Below are 20,148 nucleotides of genomic sequence, written 5' to 3' on the forward strand. Positions count from 1 at the left end.
CTATGAGGCTAACGGAGCTAACAAGTAGTGGAAGCTCGTACCCCACCAATTAGCACAGTGCTAACTGCATGAATCATCACAAACGTAGCTTAAACCGCCTCAAAGTGTAAATCAGTCTTTAACTGACTTGCATATCGCTGCTGTCGGAAAACAAAACCTCGTATCTCCAAAACGGTATAAAAAACATATTTTATTTCTAATGTAAGTCAATGGAACCAGACGTCTTTCCAAGTAATTTTGGCTGTTTCTTTAGGTCCATTCATCATGAAATTTACACACAATGTAAAGGGTAAGAGGTATTGTCAGATTATGCCAAAAACTGAAGTGTCTGTAGCTGAAAACAGCATTAGCAGAAATTGGAAGGCTCAGTTTTTGTACATATTAATTCATTTTTACGTTAATATTCAGTAGTTTCTGCTTAGGTCTGAAGTAGCCGACACTGTATTATAAAAACTAACAAAATATATGAGCAAAATTCAAGTTTCGAGAGTTGCTAACGTTGTTATTGTTGTTGGCTTTGCAAAGTACTTCTGTCCATTTTTAATGAAGTGAAACATCAGCGCACTCAGTAGAGACGCTGACTGCGCTGATGCTTACAGACTCCACGCTGATCAGAGAGCAGCCAAAGAGACGTATAAACAATAATTACTCAACTGTGGCCCGAGCCAGTCAGAGAAAATTAGCACAAGCTGCAAAACGTGAGAACCTGTCAGCATCTCTCTCTCGTCTATTTTTTTTCTCTGTGTACATTTTTTTTGCCTTCATATTCTTCAACATCAGGACTACTGCTTTTATCCATACATACAGTACTGTGTGAAAGTCAGACACCTCCGTTAATTCATTTCATTTCTGGGCAAAATGACTTAAGTAAAGTTGGCAAATTAGAAAAATCACACAGAAGCCTCCACAACTTAATATACGTCTTCCAGGACTCTCAACTTCAGGCTTAGAACTTAGTTAAGCGAATGGGTTGGCAACATGTGGCTTGTTTACTGTCGTGTTGCGGCTCCACAGCAGAATTAGAGTTTTAGGTAAAAATAAAATAATCTTCCTTTACAGTAAAATAAAGTTCTGCTGATCGTTCGACACAGTTTAACAATAAATGGTCTTAAACGCTGGAGTTAATGTTAATGTGTAACCCTGAACAACAATCTTACCAAACTAGCTAACAAAAAAGGCAAAGAGAAAGATTTAAAACAAACATTGATAATTTGGAGATATTTGTGCTCATAATCACCCCAGCTGGTTTCCTGATATGTTTAATCTGCATCAAATTGCCCTGTTCCACCTTAAATGGTGCAGCAGTTACACCATTCCACCATATAAGGTGGAACGGGGAAATCAGAACAAAAAGCTGGTGAATGAGAAACCATCTTCAGCTTTGTCCAAAACTGAAAGCTGAGAAACATTTTTACAAGAAACTGTTCTACTTTTGAGGGAAAGTTTCCTGCCAGAGATACGAGAAAAGCGGCTATAGCTGAGCTAAAGCTTAAAGCAGAGCAAACTAAGTTTGCACTTTTGTTTATATTATTTTTTTTTCATAGTAGTGCTTCAGCACATACTGAGTCGTATTTACAGCCAAGATGGTAAATTGGACATAAAATCTTGTGGCTCTCAAGGTGGTTTGATTTTTGCTGAAAGGACAAAATGGCTCTTCGTAACGTTTGGGTTACGATCCCTGGTGTAGCATTTTCTGCTTCTCAAGTCATCCCAGTAACACATTTACATGCATCCAATCCAGAGAAAGAAATCCAGTTTTCAGGCCCATAGTGCTGAGTTGTCTCATCACAGTGGAAGGATGGACAGAAGGACAGAAACACCTGTGGATATTTTCAAGTGTGTGTGTGTAAATATATATATATATATATATATATATATATATATGTGTGTGTGTGTGTGTGTGTGTGTGTTGCTTTCTATCTTCCACTCCACTCTGGTGTTAATTCTTAACCCCCCTCCCTCTTCATTCTTGTGTGTGAGCGTGGGTGCCTGTGCGTATGTGTTTGGGATTTGTTTCGCAGTGCTCATGGGTGGATGGCTCACAGATGATGTATGACTTGTGGTACCTTTAATATGTTTCCTGTACAAACTGACAGCTGGGCTACAGCACACACACATACATGCCGCACACATAAGGAGTGCGCTTTAAAATGTAATAACAGGCCGTCACATCTGGTTCATAATCAAAGCCCTCAAATGGTGCAAGGCAGAATATATACAACTCAAATAATGAAAGATGACTTTCCCTCTCCGTTCCAGGATGAAATATGACTTGCCGTCTCCGTTCACAGACGTGGCAGAAAGCACAGAGCTGGAAATACACACTACCAACATGTAAAAACAAAAAAAAAAAGGCCCCCAAAGCTCGGCAGGTTTTTTTTTCATTTATGTATGTTGGGGTGTGAATCCCAGAGTGTGAAACTTTTTCACTTGGTGAAAAAAGTTTTACAGCAGCTGCATTGGTTTGTTGCTCTTATTTGAAGGTGTAAAGTGTGAACTCATGAACAGTTTCTCTTTCTCTCTTTCTGTTCTAGATCATTAGAGTTGGACTGTATATCTCCGGATAAGAGTTGTTCTAGATTTTCAGAGATGGACTGCAGAGCTCTCAGGGTGAACTGTTCTTCTAAATCTTTAGAATTTGACTGCACAGCTCTGGATGTGAGCTGCTCTTCTAAATCTTTAGAGCGGGACAGCAGAGTTCTGGATATGAGCTGTTCTTTTAGATCTTTGGAGCTCGACTGTAAAGCTATGGACATGAGCTATTCTTCTAGATCTTTAGAATTGGACTGTAGAGCACTGTTCCTTTAAATCTTTAGAGATGTGCTGTACAGGTCTGGATGTGAGCTGCTTTTCTAGGTCTTTAGAGTTGTGTGGTGCAGATCTGGATGTGAGCTGTTCTAGATCTTTAGACTTTGACTGTAGAGCTCTGGACGTAAGATGTTCTTCTAGATCTTAAGAGGTGATCTGAACAGCTCTGGATGCAAGCTGTTCTAGATCTTTGGAGCTGGACTGTAGAGCTCTGGACGTGTACTGTTTTTCTAGATCTTTAGAATTGGTGTGTACAGCTCTGGACGTGTACTGTTCTTCTAGATCTTTAGAGCTGGACTGCAGAGCTCTTAATGTCAGCTGTTCTTCTAGATCTTTAGATATGGCCTGAACAGCTCTGGACATGAGGTGTTATTCAAAATCTTTAGAGTTGGACTGTACAGTTCTGGATGTAAGCTTTTCAGTATTATATTGGCCGATGTGTTATGTCAGAATACGTTCTCAAATTTTGAACTCTGGTGTACTTCAAATAGCATAATTTCTGCACTGTGTTGGTGTCTATTGTCCATCAGCACTGTGTCCCTAATTAAATCAATTGCAAAAGTTGTGTGTTTGATGGCTACCAAAACGTGAATACAGCCTAATTTGAATTAGGAGCAGCTTTGCCTTACAAATGCAGATATCAACCGAAAAGTTCTGCACATCCTCTACAGAGAACACACTTCTGCATATTGTAATGCACGACTACTGTTTACTTACTGAATGTACCAAAAAGGGGGTTGGGATTAAAATGTGACGTGTGCAAAAGCTAAGGCACATTTGATATGTTATGCTTTATTATACATATCACTGCTGTCGGAACAAAACCTTGTATCTCCAAAATGTTAACTTTACAGGAGAAGGAAAAAACCTACTTTACTTTTAATGGAAGTCAAACCAGACTCCCTCCCCCACCCCCTGCCAAGTCATTTTGGGATGTTTCTTTTAGTCCATTCATCATGAAATTTACAGAAAATGTAAAGGGTAACAGGCATTTTCATATTATGCAAAAAACTGAAAAACAACAAAAATGGAGATACAAGGTTTTGCTCTGACAGCAGCGATATATACTGTGGTACTGTACATACAGCCTCTGTGGGAAGGCAGACAGATCTCCCCAGGACCAGGTTTGGTGACCACTGCTGTAGGTGTGGATGTGTTCACTTATTTTCACATCAGCAAAAATATAATTTGACCAAAAGTGCTCAAACTTTTGCACACAATCGTGCATATAATCAAAAATGTATGTACTAATGTATGTATATGCATATCCTTTTATTTCCTCTAGTCTGCGTATAGTTCCCAACATAAACATACCTGATTCAATTTAGCAGCTATACTGAGCTGGAAAAGGAGTCTTCTGGGATCAGATCTAAGAACTGCTGATATAAGGGACAGTTAATGAGTGCGCGTGTGAACACACCTGACTCTGTTCTCTCTGCCCAGATGTCCCTAACTCTCCTGAGCACAGGACTCCAGATGGGGGGGTCATTCATTCCATTCATTCTCTACCTCACTCCCTCCCTCCCTCTCTCTCTCACTGCAGTAGGTGGGTGTGCTGTCTCTAAAGTGTCCAGCTCTATCGCACCTACACATTATTCACTAATCCCATATGTTCCTATTCAACCATAAACATGACCTAAATAACAGCGCGATTCAACCAACGAACCAACAAGATAGAAATACAGTAAATAAACAAATACACAATTAAAACTTATAAAAACCACTTCATAAAGACTCTTTACATACATATAAGCTTTTTAAAGACATGTGCTTCATTAACCCCATAAAATACCTTATTACAGCTTAAGGCTTATTATATTCTAACTACGAGAACTACAACGCTAACTGAGTGAGAAAGCAGTGGGACAGCAAGTTCATGCAGTAATAATGTTGTTAATAGGAGTTCCTGTTCTGTTTATAGACAATATGAAGGATCTTCTGCATAACTCTGCATAATTCAATGGTTGAGATCTAAAAAGTGTCATTCAGAGCGTTTTGGTGTGAAATGGATTAGATGTCTGGATGGGATGTGGTGGTGATGGGAACCAGATGTTGCCATGACTACAACACAGATATAGCCATTTTATTTACTATCCAGAACCACCAGTGAACCTACACAAGTCTTATGAGTTTTATATGGAATGCTGATGGTAAAAATCTGTGTAAAAATCTGACATAAGATCTCTTTGGGGACTGTTTGGGCCCTACAGCACCCTGCATGCAATAGATTTTTAAAAATGTTTGAGGCCAAGATTTTATTTCAAAACAATTGCGAAACAGGGCCTCAGACCTCAGGCAGTGTATTCAGAACCAGTTCATGTAGTAACCGTCTGTGAGGGAACTTTTAGAGGTGGATGAACAAGAGAGAAATGTAGGATATGGGCCCTTTAACATCAGTCCATTGTTTCCATATATCGGTCAGGCCCTGGTCGTTATACAAACAAACAAACAAACAAACAAACATCATTCTGGCTTGAATAAAAACTGGACCAGTTACATTATGAGCTCTGCTCTTGTGCACATGATGGGAGCTTGTCCAGCTGGTATTAGCTAAGTGAAATAAAACACTTGTGCTTGTCAGTCATGTCCTTGTGTTCCCTATTAGGATTCCCACCTGTCTGTAGCGCCTGTCTCTTCCCTCTTCCTGGTGTTTCTAGCTATGGTAATGTGTCTGCCATGTGTTTGGTTTGCTCTGTGCGTTTCTTGTTTAAAAGCCTCATAGCTAGTTATTTAGCATTATTCCCGGTGTTTGATCTAATTTGCTTCTCCTTATTAAAATTTGCACGCGACTACATCAGCCTCATCACCCTCCACTCATGACATGTCTCTGATTGGCTGGATCAGGTGCTTTAGTGTTAGGTAAGGGGGCAGCGGCATATTAGATGCAGGCTGTAAGCAAAGTCTGCAGTAAGGATCTCCAGAAAGACGGCTTGTGGCCACTGCTTTAGAAATAAGACATAAAATATTATAAATCAAACTGGATCTCAACCTCATATCGAACCTGCGCAGTTTTGCTACGGCCCTTCCTGCACCGATCAGGCTGTACCAAGTCAAATAAGGCTTACGATTAAACGCTTGAAATTCGTTCAAGACCAAGAGAAACTTGAAGTCTAGGTGTGAATCTATTTCCGAAACTTTTCACACTGAATGTCTCCCAACCACTACTTTTCAGCAAAAACAAAGGATTCAGCATGTGCATCTACTTCAGTCTTGTTAGAGAAGCATCTCAGGTGGCTTCTCATGAAGGCAATGGGGAACTATTTTGAAGAATCTAAAATAAAAGATAGTTTGGATCTCTGAATAATTTCCTATGCGTTCATTTATAGTTTGTTTATCATCATTATTACTGTGAAATGTGGAAAAAACACAAAATAAGGAGAGAACTTTAATAAGTAGGTAAGTCCAAATCTGACAGGTGCTGAATATCTTACCTTTGCTGAGTTACACCGTTAATTAAACTGAATGTTGCTAATTAAACCGAGTTATAAGAGCAGCTTGAGATGAGATTCACCCTAAAGACAACGGGAGGAACCAACTATTACCAGCGCACATCGCGATGCAAGCAACACAAAGTTTCAAAACTACAAAAGTAAACACGGCGTCGAAACGTAGGACACGATGGTGGCTTATATCGTTGCCGTGGGATCAAGACCTCGTATCTCCAAAATGCTAGCTTTACAGGAGAAGGATAAAACATACTTTACTGTAAATGTAAGTCAATGGAACAAGACCTTTTCCAAGTCATTTAGGGTTTTCTTTTGCTCCAAATTTACAAACAATGTAAAAGACAACGGCTATTTTTACATTATGTTACAAAAACAAACTCTAAAATGGAGATACAAGGTTTTGTTTCGACAACAGCAATATATTGCATTTTCTGTGCATTTTCCAGCTTCGCAACAGCAGAATCGCCAGAACATGGAATTTGAACAGAGGTCCCCAAAGTTTTGCAAAACTAATATAAAAAAAGAATAAAACAAGCTTAAAAAAATAAAATGAAATAAAATAAATATTAAAACACATTAAACTGGCATAAAAAAGCTTCTCTAAAGGCCCAAACATTCTACTTCTAGGTGATGTTTCAATGTTGTCTGTTTGAGGATTAATCATATTGTTCATGGAAGGTTTTTTTTTCTCTCTCTTGCCAAGTTCCTTTCGTTCTGTTGAACTTGACCAGGAGGAACTGCCAGAAAAAAGGAGACGGTCACCTACCTGCAGCCTGAAGCACCAGCTGGAGTCGCACCTTGGCCTGCTCAGCCGGCGTCTGCAAACATGAAGAAAACAAATCAACTGTTAAAAAAAAAACCAACAAACAAACAAAGTCACTGCCCAAAAAAACTAAACAAAAAAAAAGTATTTCTCCAACTTTTTTGTTGTTGTTTTTTTTTTTCTGCATCATTTGAATCCAGCAGCTGTCGCTTACTCTGTGCGAGCATTTAATGATAAACGGACCAACAGAAATGCTCCGAAAATCACTTGGAATAAAACCTTTTTACATTAACTGAGATTAAAAGTTAAGAAATGTTTTTGTTCATCTCGGAGATGCTTGCTTTTTTGTTTGCATCAGAAACAAATGCAGCAATGGGAATAAATGATTAAAATAAAGTCACCCCTTAAGAAACGACCCCTAACTTACAGGAAATGATGAAGAATTATCTGCATTTTAAGTACGGAAGAGATCAGAGCAGTTACACCAATAGCTGGTGTTGCAGCACAAGTTGTGTGTGTGTGTGTGTGTGTGTGTGTGTGTAGGCTCGCAGATTTGACAGCTCCAACGGAAATCAGCACTTGTATTTTTGACACAGCTCAAAAAAAAGTAAAAAATAAATAAATAAATAAATAAAAAAGTAAAAAAAAAAAAAAAGGCGTGTAATTCCAATATCCCCGATATTAGATTTGCCCCTCTTAATTGTCAAGAAAGACGAATTGTATGGTAAGGAAGTTATAAAGGGATATAGATTGCTCTCGGTAGCGGGCGTGTAAGCGCGCGCGTGTGTAGGATTACGGAGAAATTAAATGCTAATAGGATGAAATTTGAATGTGGAGTCTGTGTGTCTTGGCGGCGCTTGGCTCCGGCTGACAGCCCTGACGCGCATTATTCAGCATAAATTTGATTTATCAAACTGTAAAAGTTGTCACTTTGTAAAAACGTCATCTCGGGTGGCGGCGGGGGAAATATAATGACCCGCTTTAATGTAGAACTGTCACTCCGCAGTGTCTTAGATGACAAACACATCCACCTCTCCTTTCAAATCTCCTCGTTTTTCCGACGCTGCTTTTAAAAAACATGGGCCCCTCTCTGAGATCTTCCCCTTGAGCTCGAGTCTGTGCCTTTCTCTTCTGCCTGTGCTCTTTCTAACGTCACATCTTATCGGAAAAAGGCAATCAAACGGATCGGGAGTGCCTGGGATGAAATTACTGATAAGGACAGCTGGAAAAGTCGCTACATCAGTCTAAGGCTGTCACGATACCGGGATTTTTATGTCGATACCGATATCAAGTGTTGTGTTGCCCGATACTGAAATTATAGAATTAAAAGCTCATTTAAAATGATACTAAAACACATTAAAAACGAATTTAATGACAGACTATCTGAAAATTAAAGATCCTTTTAAACAATATTCAAGCGATAAAAAGTGATGGGTCATTCTCGTGTTGTGCTGGTATGAGTGGATCAGACACAGCAGTGCTGCTGGAGTTTGTAAACACTGTGTCCACTCACTGTCCACTCTATTAGACACTCCTACCTTGTCAGTCCACCTTGGAGATGTAAAGTCGATGTAAAGAGATAATTCATCTGCTGCTGCACAGTTTGCGTCGGTCGTCCTCTAGTCCTTCATCAGTGGTCACAGGACGTTGCCCACAGGACGTTGCCCACAGGACGTTGCCCACAGGATGCTGCTGGCTGGCTGTTTTTGGTTCTCAGTCCAGCAGCGACACTGAGGTGTTTAAAAACTCCAGCAGCACTGCTGTGTCTGATACACTCTTACCAGCACAACACACACTAACACACCACTGTAGTGTCTGCAGTGCTGAGAATGATCCACCACCCAAATAGTACCTGCTCTGTGAGGATCCATGGGGGGGCCCTGAACACTTTAGAACAGGGTAAAAGGGGGCTAACAAAATATCAGAGAAACAGATGGACTACAGTCTGTAACTGTAGAACTACAAAGTGCTCCTTTACAGTAAGTAGAGCTGAGAAAATGGACAAGGAGGTGGTTTTAATGCTGCAGCTGATCTGCTTATCAGATCTATAGTTGTGCAGCACAGCACCAACCCTCCTTTTTCTCACACTCTCCATTCTTCAGCCCCTTTTTTCTGTTCAGGCAATGATGATTACACAAATCTTGGTGCAATAAAAGGGGAAAAAGCACACTGCAGGGCTTAAGTGGATGGATAACAGCAGGCATGGCAATCATCTTAGTTACAGTTTATTATGAAATTTCCTCCGTAATTACATTTGCATTTGTTTACCGTGCCCCCCAGGCTTCTGTCGGGCCATATTTACACTAGAGGGCTCCTCTAACCCCCCTCCACCGGCAAAGAGGAAAAGAACGGATGAAAGGCAGAGAAAAGAACAAACACTAATGTGAAGAAAAAAGCAGTCGGTCGTTTCATAATGTGACGGATAGATGGAAGAATAATAGTTGGATAAACACGTCAACTTACGAAAGAGTGAGGGAGGACCACAAGAGAGAGGGGGGGGGGGTAGATATGGAGGGAGGGAGAGAGAGGGAGGAAGGGAGAGAGAGAGAGAGAGAGAGCGCAAGAGGGAGATACGGACAGAGAGACAGACACGAAGAGAGAGATAGATAGATAGAAAGAGTGAGAAAGTGAGAAGAAAAATGAATTAATGATCTATATAATAAATAAAATATCTATTTTATAATATAGATCATTAATACAATATTTCACATTAAAGCAAACAAAACGAGTTAGAGAGAGAATAAGAGAGAGACAGAGAGAGAGAGACAGAGAGAGAGAGAGAGAAAGAGAGAGAGAGACAGAGACAGAGAGAGACAGAGACAGAGAGAGAGAGAGAGAGAGACAGAGACAGAGACAGAGAGAGAGAGACAGAGACAGAGAGAGAGAGAGAGAGAGAGAGAGAGACAGAGACAGAGACAGAGAGAGAGAGAGACAGAGACAGAGACAGAGAGAGAGAGAGAGAGAGAGAGAGAAAGAGAGAGAGAAAGAGAGACAGACAGAGTAAGAGACAGAAAGAGAGAGACAGAGACAGAGAAAGAGAGAGAGAGAGACAGAGTAAGAGACAGAGACAGAGACAGAGAGAGAGACAGACAGAGTAAGAGACAGAGAGAGAGAGGGAGAAGGAGAGAGAGAGAGACAGAGAGACAGAGAAGGAGAGAGAGAGATAGAGGAGAGAGAGAGAGAGAGAGAGAGAGGGAAGGAGAGAAAGAGAAAGAGAGAGAGAGAGAGGGAAGGAGAGACAGAGAAAGAGAGAGAGACAGAGTAAGAGACAGAGAGAGAGAGAGACAGAGACAGAGAGAGACAGAGTAAGAGAGAGAGACAGAGAGAGAGAGACAGAGACAGAGAGAGAGAGAGAGAGAGACAGAGACAGAGACAGAGAGAGAGAGAGAGAGAGAGACAGAGACAGAGAGAGACAGAGTAAGAGAGAGAGACAGAGAAAGAGAGAGACAGACCAAGTTCTCCATTTCTGCTGTTGTTATTTACATTCTTTGATTATTTCAGATTAAAGCCTTAATTGTAATTGAAACTCAGACTTATTAAAATGTCTAAATGTTTACTCTTCTTATTTCTTGATGTATTAGTGAAATACGGTGACGCTAATGAAGCCCCCCGAACCGAACTGAAAGATAAATAAAGACCCTAAAGATGTGCCCCTCCAAATCTAGTCCCAACATCTCCAAACACAAGGTAACAGAAACCACCTGAGACTCTAATATAACACTATGTATGAACACAGCCTGCGTAATCAGCTCCTGCAACTAATCAGAAAGATAAAATCTGCGGGACACAAATTCCCCAAAAACTGTCCAGCTAATTTTAACACTCACACATTCTGACACGTCAGTGCAGAGCTGAGCGATTTTTCATCTACACTCCTATATCATGACACTGCTTTTCACACAGTTATTTTAGCGATATATTTGACAGAATGGTCACAAAATAGTGGCAGAAAAAACTCCAACTTCAACTTCAACTTTATTATTATAAAATGAATATCACCTGATCCTGTAATTTTGAAAGAGGATCATAAAATATTGTGATACTTAATTTTGTCACAACAGTACCTGAGAATTTAAGCAGTTTTAAGATTTTGAAAATGTATTTTGATTTAAATTAGTAGATCCACTACACTTCAGTCAACAGCAGTTTAGCCCCGCCCACTCACACTGGATTTTTTTGAATGAGGCAGCCTAACAGAATACAGCAGAAAGCAGAACACGGTGTGATTTACAAATATCACACTTAAAGACACAGCCTGATCAATTCTAAGGGATAAATCGAGATTGGAAAATATAAAATATTACGAGAAAATGACACAAAATCCTCAGATTTCTCAAGTAAATCTCCAAAGTTCAGTCTTATAAGCTGGTTGATGATTTCTGAAGTAATCAAACCCATTCAGTGATGTTGAGGTCTGCACTCTGGAGTGGTCAGTCCATTGTCCAGCTTCTTTGTTTGATGCATTCGCCTCCTTTTCTCAGTGAGGTTCTTCTCGATCAGCCATACATCCTTTCAGACCCACAGCGGTGAGTGGTCTTCTCACAGTTTAAGGATGGACAGAAACACCTGTGGATGTGCAGCTTTAAGTGCTGTTTATCTGATGGGGCAGATTTGGTGAATAGCAGGTCTTCCAGCTGGTTGTTAGGATTTTCTCTTGAGCTTTTAATCAGTTTTTGAACTCCAGTTTTGGAAAATTCACTTATTTTCACTCCGACCTTTCCTTCCTTATAAAAGTGGATCTTATATCTAAACCACTTTGAAATTTATCCTGAAAAATGGATCATTTGTACTCAATGGCTGTTCCGACCGTTAATAAAGTAAATGAATGGGGTCTCCTAGAGGTGCACATCGCTGTATAGATGAGCAAACAGCACAGTTTCTGAGGAAGATGACGTTATTATGAAGATGGTGACAATAAAGGCTGTTGTGTAATTTGGTGCGATATGACTGTGTGCATGGATAATGACTCACTGTAATTCATTAACAAACACTAAAACCCTTTTAATTGTGCTCCCCTGGGGTCGGTCTCTCTCTCACTCGCTCGCTCTCCAGCTGGGCTCCACATTCCCATCATGTTAGAAGCGAATTTGCCCTCCAATTAAACAGGTGCCAATCAAACACAAAAACAAAAACAACTGAGGGGGAAATAAAAACAGAGAGAGAGAGAGAGAGAGAGAGAGAGAGAGAGAAAGAGAATAGAGAAAAGTAGAAAGAGCATGGGGCAGGGAGGATGGGAGAGAGAGAGAGAGAGAGAGAGAGAGAGAGAGAGAGAGAGAGAGAGAGAGAGAGAGAGAGAGAGTGAGTGAGTGAGTGAGTGAGTGAGTGAGTGAGTGAGTGAGTGAGTGAGTGAGAGAGGCTCACCGCAGGATAAATGCTGTGAAAAAGAAAGAAAAGTTTGTTTTCCTGTCTTTGCGTGTACACGATCACGATCCCCCCCCCCAACACACACACACACACACACACACACAAAAAAACAAATGAACAAACATAAACACAAACATCAAACAGTTAGTAGAGGGGAAAAGAGTGAGAGAGTATAGAGAAAAGAGCATCCTTTCATGTTATTTTATCGTTTTTTGTTGTTTCAAATCAAATGTGTGTGTGTGTGTGTGTGTGTGTGTGTGTGTGTGTGTGTGTGTGTGTGCGCGTGTGTGTGCGCGCGTGTGTGTGCGCGTATGCCCTAGAGGCTCAGCCTGTCGCGTTTTGGTATTTACAGGTGTGGCCTCATTTAACGACCCCACCACACAACACACAGACTGATTCTGACACCAACATAATAAACATCAATAACAGAGATAAAATTAATCAATGACTAAATAATCAATTAATGAAAAACAACTTTTTCTTTTATTTATCAGAGGGGACAATACTGAGTGCCATTATTTATTCACAGTCCAGCATAGTCCCAACCCACCAATAACAACACTGTATCATTATAATATGTAATACATGTACAATAAATATAACTGTAAAAACAGAACTGAATGATATATTAATAGTATTCCATCCACTACACCATTAAGAATGCCTTGCTGCCATTTTGGTAATCACACTTCTCTATACGGCAGTCTGAGGGATGAATCCGGGTTGGGCGGGTGCCAGGAGAACGGTACCAGAATGCATAGTGCCGACAAAGTTTGGTGGAGGAGGGTTTTTCAGGGTTTGGGCCTCTTAGTTCCAGTAAAGGCTGATGTTAATGCTACAGCACACAAAGACATTTTACACAGTTGCTTCCACCTTATGGCAACAGGTGCTCCTTGGCACAGAGGAACTCCAGTGGCCTTGGCAGAGCCCTGACCTCAACCCTACTGAAAACCTTTGGGATGAACTGGAACGGCGACTGTGAGCCAGACCCTCTCGTCCAACATCAGTGTCTGACCTCCCAACTGCTCTTTGGACTGACAGGGTATAAATTCCTATAGACACACTCCAACATCTTGTGGAACGCTTCCCAAAAGAGTGAAGGCTGTTATAGCTATTAGGGGGAGGTAGGGGGGGAGGTGTTTCTAATAAAGTGGCCTGTGAGTGGAAGCACAAGATATGTGTTTCTAATAAAGTGACCGGTGAGCGGACGCACAAGGAAGGTGTTTCTTATAAAGTGGCCAGTGAGCAGAAGCACAAGATATGTGTTTCTAATAAAGTGGCCAGTGAGCGGAAGCATGAGGTATGTGTTTCTAATAAAGTGGCCAGTGAGCAGAAGCATGAGGTATGTGTTTCTAATAAAGTGGCCAGTGAGCAGAAGCACAAGATATGTGTTTCTAATAAAGTGGCCAGTGAGCGGAAGCACAAGGTATGTGTTTACAATAAAGTGGCCAGTGAGTGGAGGCACAAGGTAGGTGTTTCTAATAAAGTGGCCAGTGAGCAGAAGCATGAGGTATGTGTTTCTAATAAAGTGGCCAGTGAGCAGAAGCATGAGGTATGTGTTTCTAATAAAGTGGCCAGTGAGCAGAAGCACAAGATATGTGTTTCTAATAAAGTGGCCAGTGAGCGGAAGCACAAGATATGTGTTTCTAATAAAGTGGCCAGTGAGCGGAAGCACAAGGTAGGTGTTTCTTATAAAGTGGCCAGTGAGCGGAAGCACAAGGTAGGTGTATCTAATAAAGTGGCCAGTGAGTGGAAGCACAAGATATGTGTTTACAATAAAGTGGCCAGTGAGCAGAAGCACAAGGTAGGTGTTTCTAATAAAGTGGCCAGTGAGCGGAAGCACAAGGTAGGTGTTTCTTATAAAGTGGCCAGTGAGCGGAAGCACAAGGTAGGTGTATCTAATAAAGTGGCCAGTGAGTGGAAGCACAAGATATGTGTTTACAATAAAGTGGCCAGTGAGCGGAAGCACAAGATATGTGTTTCTAATAAAGTGGCCAGTGAGCGGAAGCACAAGGTAGGTGTTTCTTATAAAGTGGCCAGTGAGCGGAAGCACAAGGTAGGTGTATCTAATAAAGTGGCCAGTGAGTGGAAGCACAAGATATGTGTTTACAATAAAGTGGCCAGTGAGCAGAAGCACAAGATATGTGTTTACAATAAAGTGGCCAGTGAGCAGAAGCACAAGGTAGGTGTTTCTAATAAAGTGACCAGTGAGCGGAAGCACAAGATAGGTGTATCTAATAAAGTGGCCAGTGAGCAGAAGCACAAGATATGTGTTTACAATAAAGTGGCCAGTGAGCAGAAGCACAAGATGTGTTTACAATAAAGTGGCCAGTGAGCGGAAGCACAAGGTATGTGTTTACAATAAAGTGGCCAGTGAGCAGAAGCACAAGATATGTGTTTCTAATAAAGTGGCCAGTGAGCGGAAGCACAAGGTAGGTGTATCTAATAAAGTGGCCAGTGAGCAGAAGCACAAGATATGTGTTTACAATAAAGTGGCCAGTGAGCGGAAGCACAAGGTAGGTGTTTCTAATAAAGTGGCCAGTGAGCAGAAGCACAAGGTAGGTGTATCTAATAAAGTGACCAGTGAGCGGAAGCACAAGGTAGGTGTTTCTAATAAAGTGGCCAGTGAGCGGAAGCACAAGATATGTGTTTCTAATAAAGTGGCCAGTGAGCGGAAGCACAAGATATGTGTTTCTAATAAAGTGGCCAGTGAGCGGAAGCACAAGGTAGGTGTATCTAATAAAGTGGCCAGTGAGCGGAAGCACAAGGCATGTGTTTACAATAAAGTGGCCAGTGAGCGGAAGCACAAGGCATGTGTTTACAATAAAGTGGCCAGTGAGCGGAAGCACAAGGTGGGTGTTTCTAATAAAGTGGCCAGTGAGTGGAAGCACAAGGTGGGTGTTTCTAATAAAGTGGCCAGTGAGTGGAAGCACAAGGCATGTGTTTACAATAAAGTGGCCAGTGAGCGGAAGCACAAGGTGGGTGTTTCTAATAAAGTGGCCTGTGAGCGGAAGCACAAGGTAGGTGTATCTAATAAAGTGGCCAGTGAGTGGAAGGACAAGGTAGGTGTTTCTAATGAAGTGGCCAGTGAGTGGACATACAAGGTTAAGGGTTTGTAATAAAGCAGATGGTGAGTGGTTGAAGACAGTGCTCACTAAAGAGGAACAAAATTAAAAATATATATTTTGCTTCCAGGCACTTTAAAGCTGAAAGGATGTGGTTTGATTACTCTCTGACTGTAGAGTATCAGTGTTTCAGGCTAACCGCTTTATAGCTGGTTTCCATTCTCGGCTTGAAGCCCTGGGGGTGAAACTTGGAGAGGTGTAAAGCCCCACAGATAGAAGCTGCTATCTCTCCCTCTCACACACACAGAGACATGTTTACTGACAGCCATCCCAGCTTCTGCACTGGGCCAAACCAATTAGCCCAATTACCGCACACTGAGCCTCATATTCACACTTCTCTCGCTCACCCCCCCCCCTTCGCTCCCCTCACAACTCTCTCTCTCTCTCTCTCTCTCTCTCTCTCTCTCTCTCTCTCTACAGCGTTCATCTCATCTTTAATGACTCACTCCTTTACCTGTCTGAAGTTTATGAAACTGTCTGTCTGTTATTGGCCCATCACTGTCCAAGCAACAACCTCTCGCTCGCTCGCTCTGATCTTGGCTGTGGTTGTCACGGTGATGAGATGGATTTCTCTGCTGTAATTGTCTTAGCGGAGGTCTGGCTGACCTTGTACAAAGACAGAGTGAGGACCCTCGGTCCCTATTGTCCCTCTCAGTCTGTTTAAACTGCCCTGAGCACTGCAAACAACCCTAAACACACTAGACCTCTGAACCCAGTTAACTTCATTGAAGACAAGGCTTGATGTTTATTGACTAATACGGTTTGAAATGGAGGGATTCTCAGAGCTGGGTTTGAGGTTAAAAAAGTACACAGGGGGTTCTTCAAGAGTTCTTTAGTAGAGGTCGGCGTAATACAGGACAAATCAACATTGTGCCACAACAGCAAAGAATAACACAGGCAGCGCTACATCGATACAACAGGATTTTATACTAATGCTGAGACTTTTTTAACCCTTGTTTGGTGTTGATGTGTTTGTTTCTCAGTGGTCCAGTGGGCCCACTGCATTACTGATTTAAATCCATGCAGTCATAACAATTTATGTAAAAAAAAAAACAAAAAAACAAACAAACAGATGTTTAAAATAAAACAAGTGTCCAGCATGGGGTTCTCCTTTAGCAGCTATAGCCAGTCAGCAGCCTGTCCCTGTTGTCCACCCTCACACACACACAAACAGCAGGACATGTAGGAACCATTGTAAACATCAAAACTAACAATTTAATGGTCTTTTGGTCATTTTTCGATATATATTTATATCTACAGATTAGCATTTACCTTCATCTAACACTCTGAATGCAGTTCATGAAGGCCTTGCTATTAGCTGATGAGCTGAATCAGGTGTGTTTAACGACCCAGTGAGCTGAAGTCTGTAGTGTTTTGGCCTGCGAGGACTGGAGCCTGACACATGTGGGCTACAGTTTTAATATGGCTAATTAGCTACCTTGCTCGCTAGTTAGTTTACCTTGTTGGCTAACATAAAATTATATTTCTGCACTCTCACTAATGTATTTATATGCAGCTTGTTTTATATTTTGAGTTCAGAATGCAGTAACTGAGAAATGAATCATATCTGACAACTAATATCTAAAATCTGAAATCTGTTTAATATTTGACTATGTACATTCATATCAGCCAGTGTTATCAACTGCTGAAGTATTTAGACTCTGGAAAGCCCCCAGCACTAGGAACAACAGTTACCTAGCAAATATATATGTATGCATGCTCTAATGCAAGATTTTCACACTAAGAAGGCTGGGTGAAAGTGGTCAAAGTGACCTTTGCGCTGGCCATAACTTCCAAAAAGAGTTAGAAGAAAAAGTAGCACCTCTGAGAGTTTTAAAGAGTAGATATCAGCTATCAAATGTGATTCAATTCTCAATTACTGCATTCCTCAGCTCATTTAGTGAAAAATAACTCGGTCAGTCAGGTTTCTCCTGTACAACATCCGGAGGATTTGGTCATTTCTCACTCAAGAGGCCAGCAAGGTGTTAGTACGGTCTCGTGTCATACTACTCCAACTCGCTCTTGGCTGGTCTTCCTACGCGGCTATCAAGTCTCTGCAACTCATCCAGAACGCAGCAGCATGGCTCGTCTTCAATCTTACTAAGTTCACTCATGTCACTCCACTGCTGCACTCCCTTCACTGGCTTCGTGTAGCTGCACAAATCAGAATTAAAATCCTAACACTTGCCTACAAAGCTAAAAATGGACCAGTCCCTCCCTTCCTAATAGCGATGGTCAAAACTCTAACTCTACCTTGAGCCCTTCAAGCTTCAAGTACAGCTTGGCCTGACCCGCCATCCTTCAAGACGGGTGGAAAACAAGCATTAAGGCCTTTCTCTGTCCTGGTGTCCAGGTGGTGGAACTAACTCCCACTGGCTGTCCGAACAGCAGAGTCTCTAGCGGCCTTCAAACGCAAAGGGACTGTAATGCATTGCACTGCACTGTGTTTAACTGTTTTGTCCCTCTTGGTATCAACATGGGCTTTTGTTTCTAACAGTATCTGAGCTCAGGACTGTTTTTCTCTCTAACCTATTTCTAACTAGCAAACATACTTTCTCTGAGTAGAAAACAGAAAGTCCTTGTGGATAAGAGCATCTGCTAAATGGTATAAATGTAAATGTATCTTCACCAAAAATGTACCAAAATATACCATACAACAAAACACTAATCTAACACAGAAAGGACAGACATGTTAAAGGAGGAAAGTCTTCAGTGGAATAAATAGAGTTGAAATTCTACTTAATAAAATAAAATAAAAACACACTTCCACCAGGCACATCAGAACAGACTCTAAAAACAAGCACAGAATACAGGCGTTCACCACAAAACCAACCTGCTGCACATCACTCACTATTAAAGAGTAAAGGATCATGTAATACTGATAAGCGCTCTTTCAAATAGATAGGACTCTGATCTCGCTCGTCTTAAAACAGCTGCCAGGGGGCGTTCCCAATATGGTGGCAGAGCGGGGGGACACTTCTTCAAAGTGACTTTAGCGGAACAGGGATAATTTAAAACTACAAGGAACAGGAGAAAACACGGTAGAGAACAGCTGTTGCCACGTCACTCTCAATTCATCTAGCTTCAAATACAGCCAGCAGCTACAACTCCAACTATTAACAACTAGACGTCCAGCTGACCAGGTTTCTAATCAGGATTCAGAAGCAAAATAAAGGCACCAGACGAAAAGCTTTCACCAAAACTGAAACCAAAATTCAGGACTTACTCAGCCAAAAAAAAAAATATATATATAAATGTTATTTTATATAAAAGTCACCTTTTATTTATGAATTTATATTAATGTATTAATGCTGACAGTGCTTCAAAGGTGATAATCACTATGTTGGGAAAGTGAACTAAGACCAACTTAATTTAAAATAGCTTGTTAAATAAGAATAAAAAAACTAAAGTTGTAAAATTACTAAAATGCACATGGCTTCATGGTTTCTTAAAGGCACCTACAGCCAAATTCCCAGAGTTTCCAGTTTGTTTGTTTTTTTTTTTGTTTGTTTTTTTTTTAATGTAAAGCATGAAGATGTCTAGCAGTCTGATGTTTCTCCAGCAGGGGGCCCTATTAGCACCAAAACTGTTTTAGTGTTCATCATTTAGAGAAGAGCCACGAACCCACACCAGCAGGAGCTAATCTATGTGATTATTTGTACTGTATTTCAGATTTTTACTGTTTTTTTAATCAAACACAGGTCAAAAAAGATTTGCATATCACTGCTGTCTGATTTTTTTTTTTTTTTTAACTGTCAATTTTTTTTTAATTAGGTTTAAATATAGAATTATTAGTATGATTATTTGGGCATGACAGGACATAACATACTGTATGAGCAGGTCACATTTAAAGAAAACTAGAAGAAAAATCAAAGAATAAAGATTCAAGGACATTTCTGGACCCCATGACCTCAAAAGGTAGTCCCCAAATCCCACTATAATCCCCTCGCTCCATTTTTCTTCATCTCATTTGACTTTTTATTCCTCGTTTAGGCGCATTCCTCATTTGTTATTCCCGTCTCTCCCTTAAAACAAAAAGAAGGGAGGAAAGAAGACACAAAAAAAATAAACTGCTTACAGTATCCAGACCCCCCCTGAAAAAAATGCAATATTCTGTTTTTAATATCCAGGTCTATAAGATCAGGGCAGAGATGGGCTCCAGTGCAATATGTTTATTTATATATTTATTTTTTTAAAATCCCACCTATCAGAGGGAGTCCATCCAGGCGGGGCGTCTATAAAATATAATGTTGTGTATGGATATACTTTTATATATAATCTCAATATGGAATCGGAGGCCTTTTTACAATGTGCCATACTTCAGGAAGGCACTAACAGCATTTTGGAAAGCGGAGGCTGTTCATCTTAGTGTCTCCAGCAGGCACAGCCGCTGCATAATAATGCGCTTTTCCTGCTCCGAAATGTTATTTCACAGGCCAGGGCTCATCTCTCAAACTTCACCACTTTTACAATTTCCCAAACTTTTATTTCCTTCATTATTGCCAACAAGGTTTCATTACGTATTTAGTATGTAAACAAGCCTGAGTAATGATGCCCTCCCTCCCTCCAGCCGACGTCTTTTCACACTGTGCTGGCCGCGTTCCTCCCCTCAAAGCACCGTCGAGATTTAATGTGTATGCGC

The 20,148-nt window shown here is 40.9% G+C and overlaps 1 protein-coding gene across 1 annotated transcript in view; it reads right to left on the bottom strand.

Annotated features, from left to right (window-relative positions):
• Positions 1 to 20,148, bottom strand: part of rsrc1 (arginine/serine-rich coiled-coil 1) — a 239,678-nt gene that overhangs the window by 114,996 nt on the left and 104,534 nt on the right. Inside the window, exon 6 of the mRNA XM_017691856.2 lies at positions 7,021 to 7,072. Within this exon, the coding sequence (XP_017547345.2) occupies positions 7,021 to 7,072 (52 nt within the window). The remainder of the gene's footprint in view (positions 1 to 7,020; positions 7,073 to 20,148) is intronic.

Source organism: Pygocentrus nattereri, chromosome 19, assembly GCF_015220715.1.
Source record: "Pygocentrus nattereri isolate fPygNat1 chromosome 19, fPygNat1.pri, whole genome shotgun sequence".
Lineage (NCBI taxonomy): Eukaryota > Metazoa > Chordata > Actinopteri > Characiformes > Serrasalmidae > Pygocentrus > Pygocentrus nattereri.